The following is a 23,728-nucleotide window of genomic DNA, read 5'->3' as shown; positions in this document are numbered from 1 at the left end:
GTCTTTCTTTCAGAAAGTTAAATTACTTTCATATGTGTCTAAGAAACCAATTACTAGCAGCAGGCCTGCTTCAACTCTTCATGTTTACTCCTCAGAGTTGTTATATTTACCAAGCATCTCCCATCTTAACTGTATAGAAAGCACAAGACCTGTATGTATCGAAGGCATTGTAAACTGCAGTAGGTGATTTCTCCAGTATGTCACTACTACATGACTAGTTAGTAAAGCACTTGCACATCTTCCCGCTTATGTATCTGAGGGTTAGTTGCATGCTGGCTGGGAGTGCTGTCTTTGTGCTCCAGCCCACTGTGTGGTGGAGGCTTGCTGGGTTCTCAGCGATGACTTTCAGTCCAGGAGCATGAGCCTTACTCGCAGGTTGCAAAGCTCTTTTTAAGTTGACAAGTCATTTTGGAATCACTTTAGTGAAACATGGTAGAAAGGCTGGGAGTTTTATGATGGCCAAAATAAGTATTTGGAGTGCTCAGGAAGGCAAAAAAGCCCAGGGCAGAAATCAGCCCTGTGACTGTGGATGTGCTTTAACAGCAGGTCAGGACCTTTCTAGGTCAAACTACTGCTCTGCACCTTGTCCCCTTTACCCTTCGTCCCCAGACAACTCTGGCAAACATACAAGTTGCACTTTTTTTTATGAATAGTTATGGACCAAAGTATTGACTGGCACCAGCAGAAAAATGTGTATGTTTTCTAACTAATGTTAGAGATAGGAAAGCGTGTGAAAATAACTTGAGCTGTTACACTATGAGTACCTGGTGACCTTACTTCACTGCATCTGTTTTATTGGGCATAGGCTATTTTACATATAAAATCAATACAGAATACAAAAAATGTGATGACTGACATTTACAGTAAAAAATGTAAAAATGCATTTTGACCTATATTTGCACTAGCAGTTATCTCCGCTGCGTACACATCCTCGTGGCTTCCCACCCCTAGTTAATTTGGAGGTGGCTCTGAGGGAATGGTCAGTGCATGTGTGCTCTCTGTAGCTCTACATGCAGAAATTCATGGAATCAGAGAGCCAAGAGCCTTAAAAAAATCCAGCATCAGAAAAGGCAGCTGAAGTCAGCTATTTCTTCTAAAGTATCTTGAAAGAGTTGGTCATACATAGTCCACTCCTCTTCTAAGGGGCTCCTTCCTTTTCAGTGCTTTCCTCCTGGTAAGTAAGCTCTTCTGATTTCTGTATGTTTCTTGTATCTCCATCAGAAAAAGACAAAGATTTTCACTCCCTTTGCATAGTCCACAACTCATCCTATTTCAATCAGTTCAGCAACTCAAGATTTCTTAAACTAAGTACTGCAGGATTGAATTTAACACAATTAGGATATCATCCAGGAAAAAAAAATTACATCACTGCCCCCAAACTGAAAAGCGCATATTAACAAAAAATACATTTCCACATCATGCTTTCCATATATATGTCTGATTGCAAAAAACTCTACCTTATAAAGCAGATCATGAAGTTAATTAACCGTGGTTCCAAATTTTTATATTTGTTCACATTTTCTTTTTTGTTTAAATGAAAAAAGAAAGTATAGATTTTTTTTTTTTACCCTGGCGTGTATTCCATTTTGTGTTGTGTGTGACACACGGATTACTTTGCCTGCATCTTTATTTTTGTGCATATACAGTAAATGGGGTTTGCATGGTAATTAACGGTGCTGCTAAACCTTTCATGGTTGCGAAGACTGAGCGTCGGGGTTTTGGGTCTGACATTTAAGTCACCGCCAACAGAAATTAAATCTGTAAATTCAATTTTGCAGGGACCAGACGGACTGCCAGTAGCAGGATGTTGGCATAAGGTACAGTAATAATTGTATATCCGTGAGCAGGTCGTGATTTTGTTTGCTGCATGGTGATTGTTTGCACTGCTGCGCATCCTTTAAGCAACAGGTTATGCCTGGCAGACCTAATGTCATGCCTTGGGAGAGCAGGTTCCATGTAGCTTCATGTCTTGTTCCCCACAGTTGTAGACTGGTACTAGGAACACCGCTCCAAAAACTGGCTAAGCATGAAAAATCATTCTCATTAATATTGTCAGTAGCAAAGCCTTTTTTCAGGCTTGCTCAGGCTAGGCTTTTATTATGGCCCAGGCAGTTTAGGAACCACTCACGCAAAGACTGCACCACTCTGCAAAATGTGCTCGTGTGACTTACTCAGCCATACCCTCTAGCTGAGACTTTTACAGCCGGTTACCTCTTTGTCACAGAGTTACAAAACATTTATTTCCAAAGACTTCTCTGCCATTGTAATTATAATGCACAACCACTACGCTGCTTCAGTGCTCAAACCAGCCAGGTAATTTGTACTGTCTCACGCACCCACAACAGCCAGGGGTTGTAAGTGCTAAAGGCAGCTCAGGAGAATGAGGAGAAATGTGTCCCCAGTCTGGATTTGATCCGGACTTGTAGGAGGAAGCTGTAACCTCTTTCAGTGTCATACCCTTGTCGGAGAAGCTGAGTGCAATTACTAACCCAGTTTCAAACATGTGGTATGTGGACACAGTTCGAGTTAATAGCAAGCATGTTACTAACTGGTTGCAAACCCTCGGTTAGAGTGTGAGCATGCATGCCCTTAGCATATAGAAGTTTTTAATTCTGTGGTAAGTTGTTTTGATGTACTGTTAATATTAAAAGAAATCTGAATGCCAATCCTTATAATATTAACAATAAGATTAGTAAGAGTAATGAATGGAGCGTCTTCTTTGATTGAAATGTTTGTCTGTGTGTTCTTTTTCAGTGATCTCTAAGCATGAAGCACAGTATGTAAATAATGTGATATATTTTGATCTTTTTAAGTTTTGTATAAAAAAAGGAAAAAAAAAAAACTTTCAACAGTAATATATTGACCTTTTTTTATACTGGATTCTGTCATTTATGGACTTTGAAAATACTGTAAAGCACCCAAACCCGTAAGATACACATGATAACATCAGGATTTGATAAAGGTACCAATGACAGTAACTGGGAATGAACAGTATTCACTGCTAATGTTGCTGCGTGAACTAACAGTACTGAGACAACGTGTTGCCTAGTGTGCCTTATTGCATGAAGGAGGGAGAAATCCCTACCCTAATTTAGCTCTCAACTCTGTATTTGCATTGCATATGCACATTAAAAGGGTGAAAAAAACTGGCTGAAAACAAAGAAGAAAAAAAGGATGCAGCCCTAGAACTGAAAGAAGCTGCTGTATTACCGTTGGTCAAACAAGAGAAGGACTTGCAACTTGCAGAGGAAACAAAAGCCAAGCTCCATTCATTGCTACCTGCTGTTGATACAATGGAAATAGCAGTTCTTTGGCTAAACAGAACAACCTTGACTACCTGTGGTTATTTCCACTACTCTCAAGAAAAGTTTTTTTTTTTCTCAAGAGGAAGCACCTCTGGGTGCTGTTCTGGGGTCTGTGGCTGAAGATACGCAAGCGCTTTGTTACTGTGGAACCCAAATTCCCCCAGAAACCTCCACTGCAGAATTTCAAAACACAAAAACCTAGTAATACTTTCAGTGTAGAGAGTTGTGGGACAGGGAGGGCTCTGCTGTAGTCTTTTCTTAAACAACAGAGCACATCATGTTGCTGTTAAGGTTCCCAAAACTTGGGAGTTTGGAGTATTTAATTGTCTTGGTTTGTAGGGTTCACTTGCATTTGATTTTTCTTGGTTTACGTGGTTTTAATTGTAAACTCTGTAACTCTGCACACTCCTCTTGTCCTCTTCTTTCTCTCCCCTTTTTTGGTCTCTTTCTTTAAATTACCTCATCTCAGGCACATCCCATGCAGAGCAGGGTAATGAATAAAAGACGGACTACAATTTTGATATCTGTATATGACATTAAGTGAGATCAATTAAAAATTTGCAAACTTTTCACATTTTTAAATATGTTGAAAAAAAAATAGTGATTGTGCCACAAAGAGCCATAAAAAATTATTTCAGGGAGGAAGAAAATGGTTTACAGCTGAGTCTGTTCAGCTTACAATGAAGATCAAGAGGCAAAGATTCCTTTACAGGGAGGAGATACTTTATATTAACAAGTTCTTAAAACTGAACAGAGAAAATGTACAAATATCCATCCAATGGGTAAAAGCTGAAGATACACAAAATCAAATAAAGCAAGCTATGGATTTTTAATGGTGAGACTGGTTAATCCTAACCAGACCAGTGATGTAATCCACATCATTTTAATGCCTTTTTGTTTTAACAGATCATTTCTGGAGGAAATACTTTTGCCCAATACAAGTTGCTAGGCTCTGTGTAGGAGTCTTAAGTAAAATTAAGAACCTGACCACAATATCAAACCAGATGGTATCAGGCTGTTTGTGGCCTTGGTCTTAGAGAATACAGAAGGGAGTCTTTTTTGGTGCACTGAGTCGGTCTGAACCCTCTGCTAGATCCTTGTTCTACTGCATCTCTTACGGCAGCTACTGCCAGAGGGGACCTGAGAGAAGGATGCGACTGTCCAGGGGCAATCTGCCCTGCACAAGCTGACCTAGCGCTAAGGTAGTTCTTGCTCTGATATTCTGAAGAACAGTAGGACCATGCTCTGTGCTCCACGCAGGTAGGGTGATGTGTAACCACGATGTCTGTGGGTTCTTATCTGTGACAGGGTCCTAGGTGTCCTTGAGCTTATCCTTTTAGTCAGCTGAAAGCATCTGTCATCTGCTGGTAAATGCAGGAATGGCCATCTAGCTTGGTAGATGTGGACACAAAAGACTTATGGCTGTAGGCAGTGAACTTGTGTTACCTGTCTTTGTTAGCTGCTTAGGGTCTACACCTACACATTGCTTGCTTTGTGGCTATACTTTGCATCTTTACCAGTTACTGACCATTTTCTTGGTCACCATACAGATTAAATCCATGTAAATTCATATCAACTAACAAATCAAGAAACAAGAATTATGTAACTCAAAACAGCAATGAAAATGCATTTTATTTACTTCCATTTCACGTTGTTAGCTATCACTTTTGGTGTAGGGGTTTTTAAAGGCATAAGGAGCAGTTGAACAAGCTCCCACTGGCTTTTAGTGCTTTTGAAAAACCCCTTTACTGCCCCAAATTAAAGCTAAAAATCTTCTGTGGAAGGTTGAAGGCAAATCTCTCATTGATGTCACTGGGAAGAAAATCTGTAATTGTTCCCTTAATGTACAGTTGCTCTTCCCATCTACCCCAGTCATCTCCAAACTAAAAGCAATTCACTACTCCAAACCACGCTGTGGGCTTCTACACTCAAATTCCTGCACGTGTCCTGTTCATGGAACCTCTTATCGATATCAATGAGAGTTCAGTCCCCAGAATGACTGCAGAAAGCACAAGAATCTGGAAGTGTCCACAAACAATCTACAATGCAGATAGAAAAGTCTTGTTTTACATACGCTGGCAAAAACTAAACAGCTTTCTATCTAGCTCCTACTTGAAGAAGTTTGATATCACTGAAGCTACAAGACAAGCTAACCTCCAAAGCTTATGAAATTATATTAAAATTTATATTTTCTCTGAGGAAATACCCCGAAGTCCTATTATCTTCAGGTAAACAAGTCAGTATTCCGTCTTCAACTTGTGGAATATCCAGTGCTTGTAGGCATCAACTGTGACCACTGCCAGGCCTGCAAAACATTGATACAGAATACCAGAATAGTGCTTTACCTATTGCTCTAATCGCTCTGCATGGCAGCCGTCCCCCTCCCAACACAGAGCCTCTGCTGCCACAGAACCCAAGACATTTGTTTGTAACGGAAGAAGAGAGCTCAGTTTGAATCAACTAAACCTCTTAACCGGGGTCGTTCTTCCCCGTCCCCGAGGCACAGCCTGACCACTCACGGCGTTTCCATGCCAGTCAAGGAGGAAGGCTAGAATCATCTTCCTAGCACAGGACTGCGGCTGGTATCCACGCCCATCAGTGCTACCACCTCAGCTGCCAAACCGTTTAGTGATCATCTTTGAAAATTCCCAGGCAAATGCTCTCTCTGGATTGGTTTGTTCTGCATCCCAAATACCGTGAGTCCTGCATGTACAGAGGAGATCCATCTGTGCACCCGCAGCAAGGCTGGTCTGTTCGGTACGATCGGCAGCCTGCGTGCGGGAGCTTCTCTGGATTTCTGCCGCTGTCATTTCCCTTGGAAACGCTGGCAGGGTCGGATCCCGCTGTACACAGCACCTACTGCCACTTCAGCTACGAGGAACTAACCAGTAGATCTCCGAGGATCTGCCGGGGGTACGTCTACTCTACCAACCCCTTCTGTGGCCAAAGCAGCCGAGACCTGTGGAAAGCAGAGCTCCCGGGAACAGAGCGAGGTACAGACCCCCGGGTGAGGCTGCTGCAGGGACTGCGGTTCTGATCTGCACTTGACGTCCTTCCTGGTCCTCAGCTGAGATCGGTGCATTTAGCCTTTATATTCTGAACTCAGTGTTCCTTATCAATCGTAACATGCAGATCGACAGACTGTATTAGAGGACCTGTTGATTTTTGTATCAATTGCAGAGAGTCTAAGAGGAAATCTGTTTAGACTGCCATGTGCTTTCCACACATACACATATTTAGAAGACTAGGTTGTTAAATGATAAATTGTTTCAGAGCAGTCATGATCTTATTGGGAAGAGTTAAAAAAAGATGTGCTTTGCTCAGCAAATTCATGCCAGATCAGTTTATTATTTTCTCCTTCCATATGAAAATGTTTATGTGGGTCTTTTTGAATACTTTTGAGTTTGCAAATAGTTCACGAAGATAAATTTTACTTTAAGGTAGTACTGGCAGCCTCACTCTAAACTCAGTAATTATCTCAGCCTCTCACAAAGCGTAGTGCATTTTTTCCCCAGGAAACCTTTCTCTTTTTTTTTCCCTCTGGTTTGAGAGAATGTAAGGTTTTTTTACAGGAATTCAAAAATGCAGCTAAGTGTTACCACTAGATGTCAGCAGCAATAAAGATGATTAACAGGGAGCCTGCTAATGCTTATTAAATGTAGGTCAGCCTGAGACTGAGCAATTGATTTATCTTGACCACTAAAATATTTAGTGTGTTAGCCTCGTGGATTCATCAGTAGACATTCTGGGTAACACACTTAATTTACTGATCTTGGGGGAAGCTGAAGCCCAGCCAAATTTATGTTTTGTTTTCTAGTTTAAAAAACAAAATTTCTTAGTCTAACTTAACTGACCATGAAAGCATTTCCATTGTTAAAGATAACCATATCTGCCTGCTGCCCAGGAGCAGAGGACAAGCAGCAGTCTTTAAGGCTTGTTCTATTTAAAATTGTAGCTAAAGACCATCTTTCCAGTTACTACCACCATCCTCTCTGCAACATACAGTAGCCTAACCAATTTTGGAAGCAAAGTTCCCAAACTGAGTCCTAAGGGCACAAGAAGTCACTTGAAACCCCTGAAGAGTTTTTCAGCCGCAGAGCTGTGCCACAGGCCTGCCTGCCCACCAGAGATGGCAAACGTGTTACGTGACTCACGCTGGAGCTGCTGCTCGCTGTGGTTGTGTTGGTCCTGGCCCCTCATGCTCCAGGATGCTGCACCCACCTGTAAGCGTGGGGAGCACTCCCTAAGCTTCTGGGGGGGGAAGGATTTTGGGGTGAAGGGAACATAGCCAACTAACCCCCACACCTAACTCCAGTGCTGAAAGCACACTGGCAGCTCGAGAGGCCCCTTGTCAGAGTGTGGACCCAATGATTTGGCCTATGCTGATGGATGCAGGTGAGATTAATTAGTTTTGCAGCTGAATCAGTGGCTTGGCCAGTGAGTTAAGGAATATTCCTCTGGGTTATGAAACAGGTGGCAGAGAAAACCCAGTCTGGCTCCAGACTGAAACTGTTTCCAAGCCTTAATGCTCTGGGATTTTAGTTTTGGTTTTTTTTTAAAATCAAGAGATTGCCACATGCTTTGTTTTATTCTCATGGGGAGGGGGAGAGAGTCGCCTTTCTTGTATACACTGCTTCTAACACACTTGCTGTATATATAATGGTGATGAATTTATTTCCGTATGGATTTTTCTCCTGTGTATTTAAAAATAAGAATGTTTCTTCTAATGATAAGACACTTTTCTGATGTGTTTTCTTTGTAGGAAACCAATAGATCAAACATTTAGGTGAGCTTTTTGTCTTCTGTAATTCCATAAATTCAGCATTTGAAATCCTTAAGCAAACCAGCAAAACGCATGTGAGGTTTCAGCAGTTCAAGACATTCTATGCAATGATGAAAAGTAATCCATGGAGAATGACACAGGTCATTACCCGTGGTTTTAATATTGTCACAGTAACCCACTACCTAGGAAGCACGTTTGGGATGACCAAGGCTTTCATGCCTGAAAGCCTGAGTTCTAGTTTGGCTGCTTTCTTCTCTCCCCCCCCACATACAAGCTGTGTCCCATTTCAGCTGCTGTAACTGAGGACAACTGTGTTGGCTGTGACAGTGCTGAACTACATTACACCAGCAAAGATTTCAGTCTGCAGTGTTTACTATCTCACCAGCCCACAGCTCAGAATGAATCTGTGAATTTTTATACGTGGCACATGGTTTTGCAATCAGCCAAATATAGTGGACTTGGGCCAGAATGAAAGAACTCACCCATGTGTAATGCAATAAAATACTAAGATGCTAGAAATTTCCAGCTTTGTTGAAATGGTAAATAACCATCCTTGGCCAATATAACTGTGCCTTATTAACCTGTAAATTTAGTATGTGTTATAAAGGAGTATTAGAGCTTAGGTTTCCTGCTCATTAAATCCTGATTTAATGCTGCCCTCTAGAGGAGATTTCAATAGAGAGAAACAAATTTTATGCTGGGACGAGTTTTATGCTGTGACACTGTCCCTTAATTGACAGCACACATAGGGATGGGCAGACCTTTTGCATAACTATATGGTTTGAATAGATATTTGTAAAACAGGAGCACACAGATAGAAACTTTAATCTTTTTTCCAAATCTGGTATTTTTTTCTTGGGAAACGCCATCATATTCTCACTTCTTTTGGTTTTAGTCCCATTGTTGCCCGGACAATACAAAGCGTTATACAAATAAAATCTATCTGTAGTAGGTTACCTGTCAAGTTGCCTTTTTAAAATTTTAGAGCACAGAAGCTTTGAATTATTTTCTTTACAGACAACAGATTTATATTTAAGATATGCAAAAATATTAGAAACAACAAATGATAAAAATGTAAAAATGTAGATGTCCCTAAACCACTTATTCTGGACAGATACTGTGGGTATCTGGCTGAATTCAGATCAGTGAGTTTGGTTCTAACTTGCACTAGCATAGCTAGGAGCATCCTCAGTAGGTGTCCAAGGGTGGAGTAAAACCTCAGTACTGCTTTATTTCATTTGAAGCTCCTAAGTTTTACCTGTTAAGTATCTGCTGATGTGCTTAGTAGCACAGCCAGCCTTCCAGTTGTTTAACCAGGAAGATTTTTCAAGTGAGAGGTTGAACTATTTAGATAGATTTCAAGAGGCCTAAGACACTTTAGCTGGCCAAAGCAATCATTGTGGCATATACTGACCTTGGCAACCTCACAGGACAGCATTATGTAAAACTATTTCTTGGATCCTTTTGCAATAGTGATTTAAAAAATTTTTAAAGGGGGGGGGAGGAAACATCTGGTCACTCTACTTAGTCCAGTCTCACTGTTATTTACTGGAGACACATTTCACTGTGTTCCTGGCACTGCAGTGAACCTGACTGTAATTAGTAGAGTTTGAAATACTTCACAGCTCCACTCTGGGGAATCTATTGCAGACTGCAGCGAACTAGTGAGTAAAAAAATCCATTTCCTGAATTTTGTTTTCCTTATCATTTACATTTGTAGGCCAAAAATTACTTCTAGTATTTTGGTGTCCCCAGGTGAACTTTTCTATATCCTTGTGTACATATGGAAGGGATGTCTAACTATTGTGCAATCTGCAGCTAAAGTGCGTGCCTAAAACCTGTCACTTAGAAATGAATAGAAGAAGGACTTAATAGATTGTATGACACTATACTACTATAGAGAGCCTGGGGGAAAACCACAGGAAAGCTGGGAAACATGAGTTTTCAAAGCATAAGAAGTGGCATTATTGACAACAGAGTGGAATAAGACAGACATTATTAACATTTGTGGTTTTCCTGTGTCTTAGGACAACAATCAATCTCTGCTCGCTAAATTCTGGTAGAAGTTGCCTCATAGCTGTGCAGTTTCACGGAATAGTCAGCTCACTTGTGTGTCTGTGTGTGGTTTCTTATATAATGTAGATATTAACGAACAGAAATGTAAAATGGAGATGTCCCAAGTATCTGTAAACAACACTAATACCACTTGCTGCTTTTTTATATGCTGTTAAACACTGCATTGTATGCTGAACTTTGAAAAGTGCCTTCTACGTGATGTTATTAAGTGGGTGCATATCAAACTCGCACCTCTGCAATTACATAAAAAAATTAGGACCTGGTTTTACAAAACAAAAGCACCCACATTACCCACTGAATTTCCAAATCAAGCAGAAGAGGTAATAAAATTGCCATCAGTTAGAATAACAGTTGGAGTTCTGTTGTGTTTGCCAGTTAGTTTCATGGACGGAGTGTAGTTTTATAGGCAATTAGTAGCAACCTTTTGTGCTACTGTTTAGGGTTCTTTTTTCTGGTATCTTAAAAAACAATCAAAAATATTCAGTATGATGAATGTTCAGCAGAAAATACCCCAGTCAAAACTGAAAGCCACCATCTGTTGTATTAAATTACTTTGGACATAGAAATATTTTAAAACTGACATGTACACTAGCATTTCTGAAACAACATAATTTGAGAAACTATACCTGCTAGATTTAAAATCTAAATTAAAATCTCACTTATTTGTATACAGTTTAGAAAAATACATGCAATGTGTGCTTAATCTGTCCGTATTTGTTTTGAAATTATGCTGATAGGGCTTAATCCTCTACCATGTTATGCAAGTGTCCCTTATTTATGTGAGTTGTTGCATCACTCTGGTAAGGCTGTTCAGAGGAGAAAAGGCTATTTGCGTGTGTGTGCAGTTTGGACACCTCGTGAAAATTAGTTTTGTTTTGAATGTATTTTACATGGTATTTTATACAAAGCTGACTAAACCTCTGTAAAATGTATCACCTTTAAAAAGAAATATATAGAGATATTAAAAATACAGAAAATGTACGTAACTTTGCAAACTCTTTGTGATTCTTAATCATGTGTATGTGCCATAAAAAGTATTCTATTTACTCATTTCTTTGGGGAACAACTACTTTAAAAATGAAGGCATTAATAACAGTATTTCTTATCCATTGTTTTAACATGTTAAAATGGTATTAATTAGTACTGCATCATGTATTTCTAGTTTAAATCTGTAATGGACAGTACATTAGCTTGAGACCTCCAAAAATATTCTTTCTTGTGCTTTCTGTAATAAAAGCAAAGGCTAGATTTTTAAAAATGGTCTCTCTGTACAGAATGCTTTTACAATTGTGTGAATATGTATAATGAACTCTGCATTTGTAACCAAGAATAAACTTTCCAAATTGTAAATGTTCAGGTTGTTATTATAAATAGCTACTAAGTATCTTAACCAGACAAGAGTTCAAATAAAGATTAACAGCCATTATTAGCTTTTCCTCCACTGTCTTTTGTTACTTAAAACCTGACTTTTATGCAACAACTGTGTTTGACTTCCTAATTCAATCTAACTTTAAGTGCAATTTGGGTTCTCTATATTACACAAAATTTAAGTTGCTCCTGTGTTTATCAAAGAACTGCAACTCCAGATTATTATTGGTGCCTATATCTAGTAGCCAAGTGTGTAGTTTTAGAAGAGTCTGCTCCATTTTCTAGTCGTCTTAGCAGATGTTGTCGGTTTAAAACAAAAGAATGAACATGTACCTGGAAGGAAAAAAAATCTGGTACCTTTTAGACTGAAGCTTGGTAAGTTTATGAACTCAGTTATGGGATACAACACCCGCTGTGGCAGAGGACCCATCCCAGAACATCCTTTCTGGTTCTTTATCTTCCTATTTTTCTTTAAGTAATTCAAATCAAACAGGAACAGAGGAATGACCATTCTAATCTGATGAGCACATTTCCTCTTTTAATTCTAACTCTTGCCTATTCTAGGATTGGCTCCTAAATACTCAGTCAGGTCTACCTATTTGTCACTGACCAAACACAAGAGTATAACAATATAAACGGTTTGTTTTTACTTTTGTTTAAGTAGTTAAGTATGTGTTGAACAATTACTACAGTTGTGATGCCTAGGCTACCACCTCAAACTATTTTCCATGGTGAAAGAAGCTTCCCTGACATGTAAGTAAGGGAGCGTTATGATAAAGCTGTAATGCTGATCCCGCGGTGGAACCCCATGAGGTGCAGTGTCCCTAGGAGCTGCCAGCAGCCTTGCAGGACCCCCGACCCGTGCTCTGTGCGGGACCGCGGGGGTGCAGAGCCCGGCCCAGCCCCGCCGCCGGAGGAGCGGCACGCACTGGTGAGTTACTGTAATACCCCTTGTGCCACCAGCTTTGCCCTGAGCTGGTCTGGAGCTGCTCAGCTCAAGGGCTGGGCTCTGCCGGCGCGGACACTTGTGCCGGTGCCTCTGTCCTTGCTCAGCTTCTGCCACATGCCCCGGCCGGGCCGGTTCTCCCGCCGCAGGCCCCTCCCCGGCCCGGCCCGGGCCGCCCTCCGAGGGAGGCGGCTCCTCCCCGGGCCCTTCCGAGGCGGCGAGAGCGGCCATGAGGCCGGCGCGGCGCTCCCGGCTGGAGACCCTGGAGCTGCGGCGGCAGCTGATCGGGTAAGCGGGAAGGGGGAGCGATAACGGGGGGCGGGGGGGGGGGAAGAGCCGCCGCCGCCCCTCGGGCCGGGAGAGCGCGGCCGCCGCCCCGCCCGAGGGGGCTGCAGGGCCGTAGGCCCCGGGCGGGGCGGGACCTCGCGTCCCCCTGGGTCGGCGGCTCCGAGCCCGGCCCCTCGGACACCGACACCGCGGCCGGGGCTGCAGCAGCCCCGCTCCCGCCTGGCCAGAACCGGGGGTTTGAACCGGCAAGGCCGCGGGGACAGTCGGTGCGGTTCGCGGGCAACAACGGCTGGTTTTACTGGTGTCACTCAGAGGAACTCGCCTTTCTTAAGGAGGGAGGGTTACGAAACTGAAGTGTAAAAGCCGTACGCTATCTAGCGTGGCTGTTTAAACTTTAAACTGCTTAGAAAGCATTTCCTGGCAGCCCAGCCGAGAGCTCGACGTGGAGCTGAACTAAACCCACCTGCAGAACGGCGGGAGGCTCGGAGCGGGGCTGCCGGGGGATGGCGGCTAGGCAGAGGTTCTGGCTGGCCTAGAGCCTGTCTTTCAGAAAACTTTTTATTGCACCAAAAACGTGACAGAATGAACAACATATGTCTGCCCAGTTTAACAGAATTAAGTACAAGACTCAGTTCCAAACTTTCAGTTAGTTGTGTTGCTTCACCTGACCTAAAAAATTCTTAGTTCCGTAGGCTGCTACCAGGAACGGCAGCTGAACGGTTACAGTTCACTGTGGGAATGCTTTCAGTATTGTGCCTTGTATTTATTAAAAAATAAGGCTACTTTAATGTTCATATGTTTTATGAATCTAGAAGTTGGGCTAAAGTAAATGCTGGAATTAGTATTTTGCCTGTTACACACACCTGAAGAATACCATTCCCTGTATTTAATGTTTTTGTAATTCCCTGCCACTGGGAACAAAGACCCAGCCCCTGCACAACTGCTCTCCTAGTATCTGTTCAACAGTCCAGATAAGCTTACAAAAAACCCAACTGTTTTATCATTCTACTGCTAGCTCACACAGAAGCCCAGGATTTCTGCAGGGGAGGGATAGTGAAGCAGTTTCTCATGTTACCATTGTCTTTTATCATTCCTTTGACAATGATTTTGTATTTATGATCAAATTATTTTATTTTTGTATAAGCAATCTTTTACTAAATGAAGCATGAAAGTTTGGTATTGCCCTTGAGAGTCAAATCTCTGCAACTCCCACTTAGGCAGACATGTGTTTCAGTTTTAAATAAATTGCTAAACAAGTAAAAAGTGAAACAAAACAAATGCATTTAAGTAGACTCAGCCTTATAAAATCACTTAAGGCTTCAGCTGAAGTTAGTGAAGCTTTATACAGATGTAACAACCACCCGCACCATACTACCTGGAAAATCAGGACCTTAGCAAGAATGGCAAGAATATAATAAAAACTATCACAAAGAGGATTTCAAAACACAAAGGGAAGACGGCGGAGAGAGTAAGGAACCATGGTTAAGACTGGATGAAACTACAGAGGTAAATCCTATCTCTGTGCTGTGGCTAGCTTCCTAGTGAAGACATTTCAAAACAAAATTTAACAAAACTTGACCCGATTTAGGGCACAAGGCCTGTTCCTCTTCCCAAGCTTTGTTTTAGGGGCCAGGAGGAGGATGACAGCATGTGCCTGCAAACTGGGGAAATGTCTTTCTTTTGATTAACCTACCAAACCGAAAATATTACCAGCAGAATAAACTGTGTGACTTTTAGAATTCACTAAGATTAATTGTGCTTTCTGATGCTTGCCACAGCTCTTCTTGCAAGCTGTTTTTTTCTAATGATCCGGTGAAGATCATAAAGGCTAAAGGCCAGTATATGTATGATGAGAATGGAAGACAATACCTTGACTGCATAAACAATGTTGCTCATGGTAAGTTAAAAGTTGTGTTATTTGATACCATGTTTTTCTAGCAGAACAAGGAACAATCAGTACTTTTACCACTGTTGCATTGTGTTGGGGGAGGGGTTGTTTAATTGGAAAATTATATAGGAAAATTATATAGGCTTCTTTCTGGAGTCTACAGTTTAGGAAATTACAGTTCACGTTTTAATTTCTCTGTGTCAGTGTGCTTTCCAGACTTGTTTCCTGTTCTGTCTTCCTAAAAACATACTTGTTTAAAATTTACAGGTTTTTTTTTTTTTTCCATGAAAGCTTCAAGTAAAGCACCTAACTGAAACTAAGAAATGGCTTGATATTTTGTTGTGTTTGTAAATATTACTGCTGCTTTTACAGTCACATGACCACTGCTCGGTGTGGTGCCCTAATTAATTGTGTATTACGAAGTAGCTGCTTTCTTACAGTATTTGAAATCTCTCTACCTGGTCAGTGCTGTCACAAACACGCTAGCAGGGCTAATAACTCTTTGATGATAAAGCCTACCTGCACATTCTCAAACCCCTCAATTATGTAAGCATCTAAATCCAAATGTCAAATTAGACACTATTTGTTCTAGCATGTCAATATTTCCAGTATTAACTACAAACCTTAAAGTACAGTAGCAGGCAACTTCAAACTTTTTGAAAGGAAAGAAAGTTCTTAGAGGAAGGTTACAAGGTGTACTGACATTGTCTTCTGCTGACAATGTCATTAATGCTCCACTGATGAAATACAATCATCAGTGATAATATCTCTGTACTATTAAGAGAAATTTAAGCCTTACGTTAGTATGTGAATGAACACCACGGGTAATATGGAAGAACTCTCAAACCACTCTCCACCCTCTCTTGCAGTTGGACATTGTCACCCCGATATAGTAAAAGCAGCCCACGAGCAAAACCAATTGTTAAATACAAATTCTCGTTATCTTCATGACAACTTGGTTGATTATGCAGAGAGACTTTCAAAAACACTACCTGAGAAGTTATGCACCTTTTATTTTTTGAATTCTGGGTAAGTCAGTCAGGTATACTAGAACGGATGCTGTTTTCACACACAAGTATAATACTTTCTGATCAACAGCCAATTGCATGATCTGGTGTGGATGACTAAATATTGACAAAAAACATGGTTTGGGGTTTTTGTTTTTCAAGAAACTGTGGTTTTTTGTTTTTCAAGAAACTGATTCTTTTTAGAACTTCAGTGACACAGAAGTTCACATTTAGCAAACTACCAGGAAACTAAACTGGTGCTTTATTTAAGAAGGGCTTTATTTGTCAGGCCTTGGACTACAAAACATTAATGTAAATATTTACTGTATTTATTTCTGGTCTGACTTGTCTTCTGAACTGGGAATTACTTCTGTTATCAAAATTAAATATAAAAATGCATATTTCTGCAGGGGTGGGGCGTATCCCAGGCAAACTTGTTTCCAAAGTAGTTTTTGTACTCCAGCTTTTTCAGATGGATTCTGTTCTGGTGAACAGTCCTACCTAACAAGTGCTGATTACAAAGTTCTGTCCTTTGCAGACACAAACAGCATTGCAAGGGATGTTAGAATTTCAAAAACTCAAGACATCCACTATGAAACACTTACTGAGTTTTTCAATTGTAGATCTGAAGCGAACGATCTTGCCCTGAGATTGGCACGACAGTACACAAAACATGAGGACGTTATCGTTTTAGACCAGTAAGTATACTGGCTATTTTATCTCCTGCGGGGTACAAGGCTCAGTTTTGGTCTGTGGTCAGAGCGTTTCTGAAAACCTTTTGTAGTAGGAACACAACAGAAAGACTAGGAGGTTGAAGGAAGTAATTTTTCCCTGGTTCAGTATTTGTGAGACGAGCCCAGAGAAGCGTGTCCAGGTTGGGCTCTCCAATACAGGACAGCTGGTGATATACTGGGAGGAGGCCAGCAGCGGCCTGTCACAGTGGGTAGAGCGCCACAGGCTTGAGAGGTTAAGAAAATTGGATTTGTTCGCCTGTAATAGACAGCTAGAGGGGGATCCTACTGCAACTGTCTAGTGGCAAGGAGCAGGAAAGATGGAGCCAGGCCTGAAGATGTATGGTAACAGGAAAGAGACAACAGACATGAAGTTAAAACCTGAGGAAATTCTCATGAGACACACGGAAGAACTCTTTTACCATGAAGGGGGTCAAATATTAGAACAGGATGCCCAGGGAGACTGGAAACTCCATCACTGGAGGATATTCAGAAGTAGGTCAGACATGTCCCTTCCAGTTGTTCTGCAGTGTTGTCATACAGCTCAGGACTTACACTGCTGTGGTTCTAGTCACTGGTTGTGACCATGAAAACTAGCAACAAGGAGCACTGTCCTCCTGCATCCCCTATGTTCAGATACGCAAAAAAATGCAAATAGTACTGAGTTTATTGATAGAAATTGCAGAGCTGTTCTCAGATTAAGTGCTGTATTCCCACCAGGTGGCAGAGCCTAGCTACTCTTTAGCTATCAGTAATGCTAACCCTAAAGAACTCTTGATACTGAGGTAATTACTGTTTAGTTCTGCTAATTGTTTTTTAAGTGCTTACCATGGACATCTGACATCCTTGATTGACATAAGCCCATATAAATTCAGAAATCTAGAAGGACAAAAGGAATGGGTCCACGTGGTATGTACTTCAGCCTATAACTATCAACTAAATTCATTTATTAATTCTTATTTACAATATACTGAATATAGGATACTGTTCCTTTGCATAGGCTCCTGTTCCAGACACATACAGAGGACTTTATAGAGAAGACCATGAAGATTCAGTAACAGCCTATGCTAATGAAGTGAAAAATATTATTGAACAAGCACATAAGAGAGGCAGAAAGGTAAAAAGCAATTTCCTTAACCATTTGTCTTGCCTTAAAAATGAGCACAGCTGTCAAGTGTTGTTCAGGATTACTGAGCTAAGCTGTAGGGGCTTGTCAAAAAGAAAAGATCACATAATTATGCAAGAAGCATCTAATGACAAAGAGCTTGCTAATTGTTAACACAATTTCCACAACCTTCTGTATTGTGTTCAAACATTACATGCTACATATGTTTCAGATTGCTGCATTTTTTGTTGAATCTCTGCCGAGCGTGGGTGGTCAAATCATTCCACCAGCAGGCTATTTTCAGAAGGTTGCAGAGTAAGTGGTCATTCATTATTTTAACTTTTCAAGTAAGTTTAACATACTTGCTAAATATAGATGATAGAGAACTTCTCTGCCTGCTGTAGCATATAGCTTGATAGGCAGGAAATGGCCTGTCCCTTCATGTTAGAATGTAAACTTTGCATGGCAAAAACCTGCTTTTAAACACATGATGTAGAATATACGCCTAGACAAGTTTCTTTCCTCAAAGTTTGCAAAGTAATGCTTTCTGCATGTTCTTAAACATTTAAGTATTAACTTCTGTTTCCTCTTAAGAGATAATCAAATCTGTTATGTTACAGGCATGTACACAAGGCAGGAGGTGTATTTATTGCTGACGAAATTCAAGTTGGCTTTGGCAGGGTTGGCAAGCACTTTTGGGCATTCCAGCTCCAGGGAGAAGATTTTATACCTGATATTGTCACTATGGGAAAACCAATAGGAAATGGGCACCCTATTGCCTGTGTAGCAACAACAAAAGAAATTGCAGAAGCGTTTGGAGCCACAGGAGTAGAATATTTTAATACAGTAAGTAAAAAGTTGCCCAAACTCTCCATCTCTACGGCAGTCTAAGTATTAAGATTAGATCATCATGCAGTGTTTTTATTAATCTTTATGACTCACACAGGTACTGTTTATATTGTTTGTATCTTTCCAGTATATAACATTCTATTTACTGGCTCCATCTCCTGAAAATGACAGTATGCTCATTATATCACTGAGGCTACACTTTCAAGTGACACAATTGCATCTTTCTTCCCTTTCTATGGCTATGCATGTTCCTTTCCTGAGCTCAGTTTGGAGGAAACCCTGTTTCATGTGCGATTGGGTTAGCTGTGTTAGATGTGATTGAGAAGGAACACCTTCAGGCTCATGCCACAGAAGTAGGCAACTTCTTGATGAAGCTATTTAAGGAGCAGAAAATCAAGCATCCCATCATTGGTGATGTCAGGTATCAGTGCCTTGTTTACATTTCTAGCTGCTTTTTCTTTGGTTCAAACTGAGGTAGTTTTAAGAAATTCATTAAATCTGTGTTTTCAGCAAAAATTAAGAGGCTGCTGTACATTAGATTAAAACAAACTTGATCTTATCAGAAGTATGATATACTTTGCCACTCTAGGCCAGTGCTGCTTTATTGATTTATTAGTTGCTGAAAGAATTCACTTTCCTGTTTGAACTCTTACTTCAAGTGTGCAAAGAACAGAATTAAAGAGCTGGATGGAAAATATGTTTAACATCATGTCCTGTGCTGCCATTCTGAGCAGATAAGAGTCTGTACTGTATTACTACATTTCTTGAAAACAGCAATACCTTTTCTATCACTAGCCAAACATCAGTTAATTCTCATACAGTAAAGGTTTGGTCTCACAAAAACCTTTCTCCATTTTTTAGTTCACTTGCAGTTCCTTCCTCCGACACAGATTGACTATTTTTATTTCTTTTAAAGGGGTTCTGGCTTATTCATTGGAGTAGACTTAATCAAGGATCAAGCAGAAAGGACTCCAGCCACAGCAGAAGCAGAGCATCTAGTAACAAGGTACAAGGGACAATCACGTAGTTCCTCAATGTGTGAGGCAAGCACACAATTACAGGGTAACCTTGCCACTCGGTAGTTGTTAAAATACAGCCAACTGGCAGAAAAAGAAACCAGTGAGTGCAGAAAGGCATTGTCTGGACAGCCTGCATGCTGATGCATATAAGTTTTTCTAACTGCTTGCAAAGATGAACATAATTCTTTGTTATTCTCTTTCCAGACTTAAGGAAGAATATATTCTACTGAGTACAGACGGGCCAGGAAGAAATGTGCTTAAATTCAAGCCCCCAATGTGCTTCAGTATGGAGGATGCAAAATTTGTTGTGGACACTATTGACAAACTACTAACAGGTAGTACAGATCAAAACTACCTTATAGAGGGTTGCTGTTGGCCTGCCTTAAAGTCAGTGCTGAGTCTGGTTTTTTTAGAAGTGCAAAAACAAAGCCAAGATGGTGGATGCTGAACATATAACAAAATTAGTCTTTGTCAATGCAAGTTGCACCTTCACTTCTAAATTATTCTGTTTTAAAGTTCTCTAACAAAACTATTTACTGCACAAATGCATATGCCTTGTGTTAACAATAAGTGTTTACTGATCTGATCAATGGCAACTGGTAAAAGCTGTCCAAGCTTCATTCTTAAATGCCATAACCTGTGTGCATTTGCCACTTTGCTTTTTCTACAACTTCTGCATGCTCAGCATTAACCAAGTTAGTGCAAAAACTTGTCTCAAAGTCACAAGTTTGCTAAATTGTTGCTTGTTCTCTCTCCAGATATGGAAAAAGAATGTCTGAACTAAAAGAGAACACCCACTTGTTCTACCTGAGCAGGTATGTATCTATAGTCACCCTTTACTATTTAAAAGCCAAGGTTCCTAAACATAACTTCACAAGCATTGTCACTGGCAGGAGAGCAGGACCACACTTCCTCAGAGATGCTTTTACTTGAAGTTAGTTTGCAGGAATTTCTGGCAATCTAGAAGCATGGGCCAGACTTGTGTACATCTGGCATTCCAAACTACCTTCTATCAGAGCCTGACACTTGTAGTAACACTGTATGTATTCATTTGTTTGCAAGCTAGGTCCAACACATCCCAGAAATGCCTACCACTAGAGCATACTATGCTTGGCTGGGAAGCTTTAAGAGTGACCAAGTTTAACCCTTGGCATGCAAATGACATGCACATCAAGACAAAAACATAGTTTTTATGCTAGCTGCTCAGTGCCTTAAGTCTCTAGACAGAAGCTGTTCTGGCTGTTGCCTCAACTGCCCTTAAGGGCAGCAGCACTGTACATTCTGCATGCCACAATCCGGGAACCTCCACTTACACCAACAGCTTTATGAAGGGCTATAAACAATACTTTTACTACTAAAGCTCCCATTTTACTTAATATCTGACTTTTAAATAGTAATGACCTCTGTTCTCTTGAGCATTTTGGACTACTACTCTGTAGGATCATTTCAGGCTCATGGCTGTTATGTTTAAGCATCAATTTATCCCTATACTCAGAAGTTTGTGGGCATCAGTAAGACTGAGTCCTGTTAATTCTTCCAAGCCTTGTAAACGTTAGTATCTGTTGAGGTCCCTCTGTGCCTCGCTTACAGAGAGCATCCTAGCTCCAACTCATTTTGCCACACACTCATGAGCACAGTGTACACTTAACAGTTAACACCTCAGTGACAGCACCTTTTGGTACACTTAGTACACTTCTTCAACCTACTCTGACTAAAAGACAACCAAGTGTTTATAAACCAAGTACCCAGTAAAACTCTAGGTACCTGGACAGGAATGTACCTACTGTAATCGATGTAATCATTGGTGGCCTCAACCACCATAGTGGATTCACAGCACTATGGCTCTGAGCTAAGGAGAAATGTGCTTTTAGTTCAGTGCAATATTAGTATAGCAGGCACAAGAAAAATGTGTTAATATTTTATTTAGCAAGTTAATGGAAAGACATACAGCTGTTTGTACTACTTATTCTTGAGAACAGAAAGATTACTCAACAGTGCCAGTTTAACTTAGAGACCTAATGACTTAATGTGCTTGTCTGCAATCTCAACTAAGCAAGAAAAATGCCTTTATTTTCTACAGAAAATCAAGAATGCAAAAAGCCTCTTACTAAGCACAGTACTAGTATGACACTTACATATAATGTAAGCGAAAATGAGGCAGTGAAGTAGATTGCTTTTAATGATGCTTTCACAAAAAAAGTAACATTATTTTCTTTCCATAGGTTTCAAACAATGTTCAAGATCTACTACTAAGAAACATTATTCTACTATAATAATGCACATTTAATCTTCATCCTAGCATGTCTTAGACCAGATAAGTTACCCTTGATTTTCTTACTTTCGGTTATCTTGTTATTAGTAAAAGCTTTAGGAGAAATAAATTTTACAAGAGCTTGTTTCAACTCTGGCAGAGTGTGGAATTGGCTTTTATTTAAAACAGCATATCTAAAACTGATTATAAAGGAATATATTTCTAGTAGCTACTATAAACTACATTTTCTAAATTCATGCTCTTTCAAGATTGACTTTTGCAAATTAAGATGAGCCAATGGGTTATCTTTTTTTTTTTTTAAATCTGCTGCTACTAATGCAAGCACCATTCTAGCTACCAGTACACCCAGTCCTGCCCAGGCTCCTCCGACCACTCTCAGCAGCCAGTTTCATAACAAGGTCCCTAGCAGTCCTATAGTCAACAAACTGTCTCAGTGACCAGATTAAGTCAAAACCTTCAGTCCCAAATTCATAACATCATATGCATGAGAAACAGACAGCTGAGGCCATGGCTCCCAAACCAGTTCTTACAAAATATTCTGTCCTCAAGAAATATCCAAGTAGGATTAGTAAATTAAGAGTACATTACAGCCATAAGCAACAACCTTGTGTACAAGCCCTCACTTTCACCAGGCAATTATAAGTTCTTTGTATCACAGACTTTTCATGCAAAGAAGAAAGGAAAAGCCAGCTCTGCATTTAATTACCAGTATCCTCAATTTCTGCTTAAGGCCACATCACCTGTCGAGGAAGCATTACCCAAGAACCTACTTCTAAAAAAACCCCAAAGGAACAGCCAGCTGACAAACCATTGCTAATACACCAACCAGAAGTACTGCAGCAGTATGATCCTGATACTATGCAAATTCCCTGCTGGAAGGCAAACTGTTTGCTAGAGAAATATTCCACTACCGCTTATTTCGTAAGAAAACAAGTACAAGTATGCAAGAGTAAAAGCATGTCAATTTTAAATCCTGAGACAGTAGTAGTTTTAAATACTGTGCTCATTTGTTTCAGTGGTCTGCAATTTTTTTTATTTGCAAGTAGGGCATTAGTATACATTCTCCAGCTGTAAAGCTGTCATGTCAACTATCAGATTTAAAATCCGATTCATCTTTTTTATATACTCAGGAGTTCCACTTAACCCCAGAGAGTCTTATAGACTTCGGATTTTACAGAAGTTTTTCTTTTCAAGGACAGCCAGCAGGGAGCAGCATAATATAGTCCCTGCAGGAATAGCTGCATTCCTTGTTAAAAAAACTGAAAAGGTCACTAGTAACATCTGTTTATGTCTTGTCTTAGTTACTTGGTTTTGTTCCACTTCTGGTTCATTTGTTCAAATAGAATTTATTACAAGAAAAAAATTGTCATATTTTAGCTTTAAAAGGAAAGTAAAAATAGAATTGATTACTGCAACAAAAATTAGAAGTTTACTTTGTGCAGCAGCACTTGCTACTTATTTATACATCTAAGACTGGGACTGTGCTGCAGCAAGACAGGCAAATCACATGGTAGTTACTGCCTTAATATAGTGGTAAACTAGTCCAAAAAGGGGAGTGTATTTCTAGCTGGTCACTCATCTCTAGAGAGAGATGTTTTGTTGTTTTTCCACCCACAACTTTAGCAGAAGTTGTTTTAGCCTTTTATGATACACAAAAAGGCTGCAATAATTCAGACTTTGCATTGGTAATTTAATGCCTGTCTAACCTGCCTTGCAAGGCAGGCGTGACATACTATTAAGAACTTGTAGAAAAGTCTCAGACTCAAGGCAGTAAAACATGAAGGAAGGGCAGCTAGCTGCTTGCACACCTCTTAGCTTCCTCCTGCAGCACTGTCTAGACTCCCAAGCTGTACCTGAAACCTCCAGCTCCTCCTAGCAGAGCCCTACAATGCAGACACCGACACAGTTACGCTGAGCCTCTGTGCTCCTCTAGAACACCAACCACCAGCACAGCCTCCACAACAGCTGGGGCTTTCCACCTGCGTTCTCTTCCATAACCTCCAGGCAGAAGTGACTGCAGTTTTTAGCTGCCACTTAACTGCAAGTGAGCACAACTACCAATACAGCCTTCTAGTTTTAAGATTAAAAACA

The 23,728-nt window shown here is 40.5% G+C and overlaps 2 protein-coding genes across 6 annotated transcripts in view; one reads left to right on the top strand and one right to left on the bottom strand.

Moving 5' to 3' along the window:
* Window positions 1-761: 761 nt before the first annotated feature.
* The window catches only part of HNRNPAB (heterogeneous nuclear ribonucleoprotein A/B), a 30,655-nt gene continuing 7,688 nt past the window's right edge, over window positions 762-23,728 (bottom strand). For 2 of the 4 annotated variants that reach the window (XM_074838242.1, XM_074838246.1), the window contains one exon: window positions 762-1,212. The gene's annotated coding sequence lies outside the window, so the exon portion shown is untranslated. Of the gene's footprint in view, window positions 1,213-4,903; window positions 5,611-23,728 lie in introns of those variants that run through there. The other 2 variants (XM_074838240.1, XM_074838244.1) reach the window with 1 other exon arrangement.
* On the top strand, window positions 12,626-21,772 carry PHYKPL (5-phosphohydroxy-L-lysine phospho-lyase). 2 transcript variants are annotated; one of them, XM_074838238.1, is made up of 13 exons: window positions 12,626-12,766; window positions 14,545-14,663; window positions 15,524-15,683; window positions 16,285-16,359; window positions 17,214-17,301; window positions 17,393-17,509; window positions 17,730-17,812; window positions 18,118-18,343; window positions 18,613-18,767; window positions 19,263-19,352; window positions 19,570-19,700; window positions 20,124-20,180; window positions 21,588-21,772. In XM_074838238.1, the coding sequence occupies exons 1-12, from the start codon at window positions 12,708-12,710 to the stop codon at window positions 20,147-20,149; spliced, it is 1,329 nt and encodes a 442-aa protein (XP_074694339.1). In that variant the 5' UTR covers window positions 12,626-12,707; the 3' UTR covers window positions 20,150-20,180; window positions 21,588-21,772. The 2 variants fall into 2 exon arrangements, with proteins under 2 accessions (XP_074694339.1, XP_074694338.1); XM_074838237.1 differs by having other exon boundaries at window positions 17,193-17,301.

The sequence above is a fragment of the Strix aluco genome, chromosome 13 (assembly GCF_031877795.1).
Source record: "Strix aluco isolate bStrAlu1 chromosome 13, bStrAlu1.hap1, whole genome shotgun sequence".
Taxonomy (NCBI): domain Eukaryota; kingdom Metazoa; phylum Chordata; class Aves; order Strigiformes; family Strigidae; genus Strix; species Strix aluco.
The sequence above is the reverse complement of the archived record's forward strand: the minus strand, read 5'-3'. Positions and strand labels throughout refer to the sequence as shown.

Excerpts from the sequence above, each read along its gene's own strand:
- PHYKPL (XM_074838237.1), top strand. The coding sequence starts at position 12,708 with ATGAGGCCGGCGCGGCGCTCCCGGCTGGAGACCCTGGAGCTGCGGCGG. Across the intron at positions 12,767-14,544 it reads CTGCGGCGGCAGCTGATCGG|CTCTTCTTGCAAGCTGTTTT; the intron begins GTAAGCGGGAAG and ends TGCTTGCCACAG. Across the intron at positions 14,664-15,523 it reads CATAAACAATGTTGCTCATG|TTGGACATTGTCACCCCGAT; the intron begins GTAAGTTAAAAG and ends CCTCTCTTGCAG.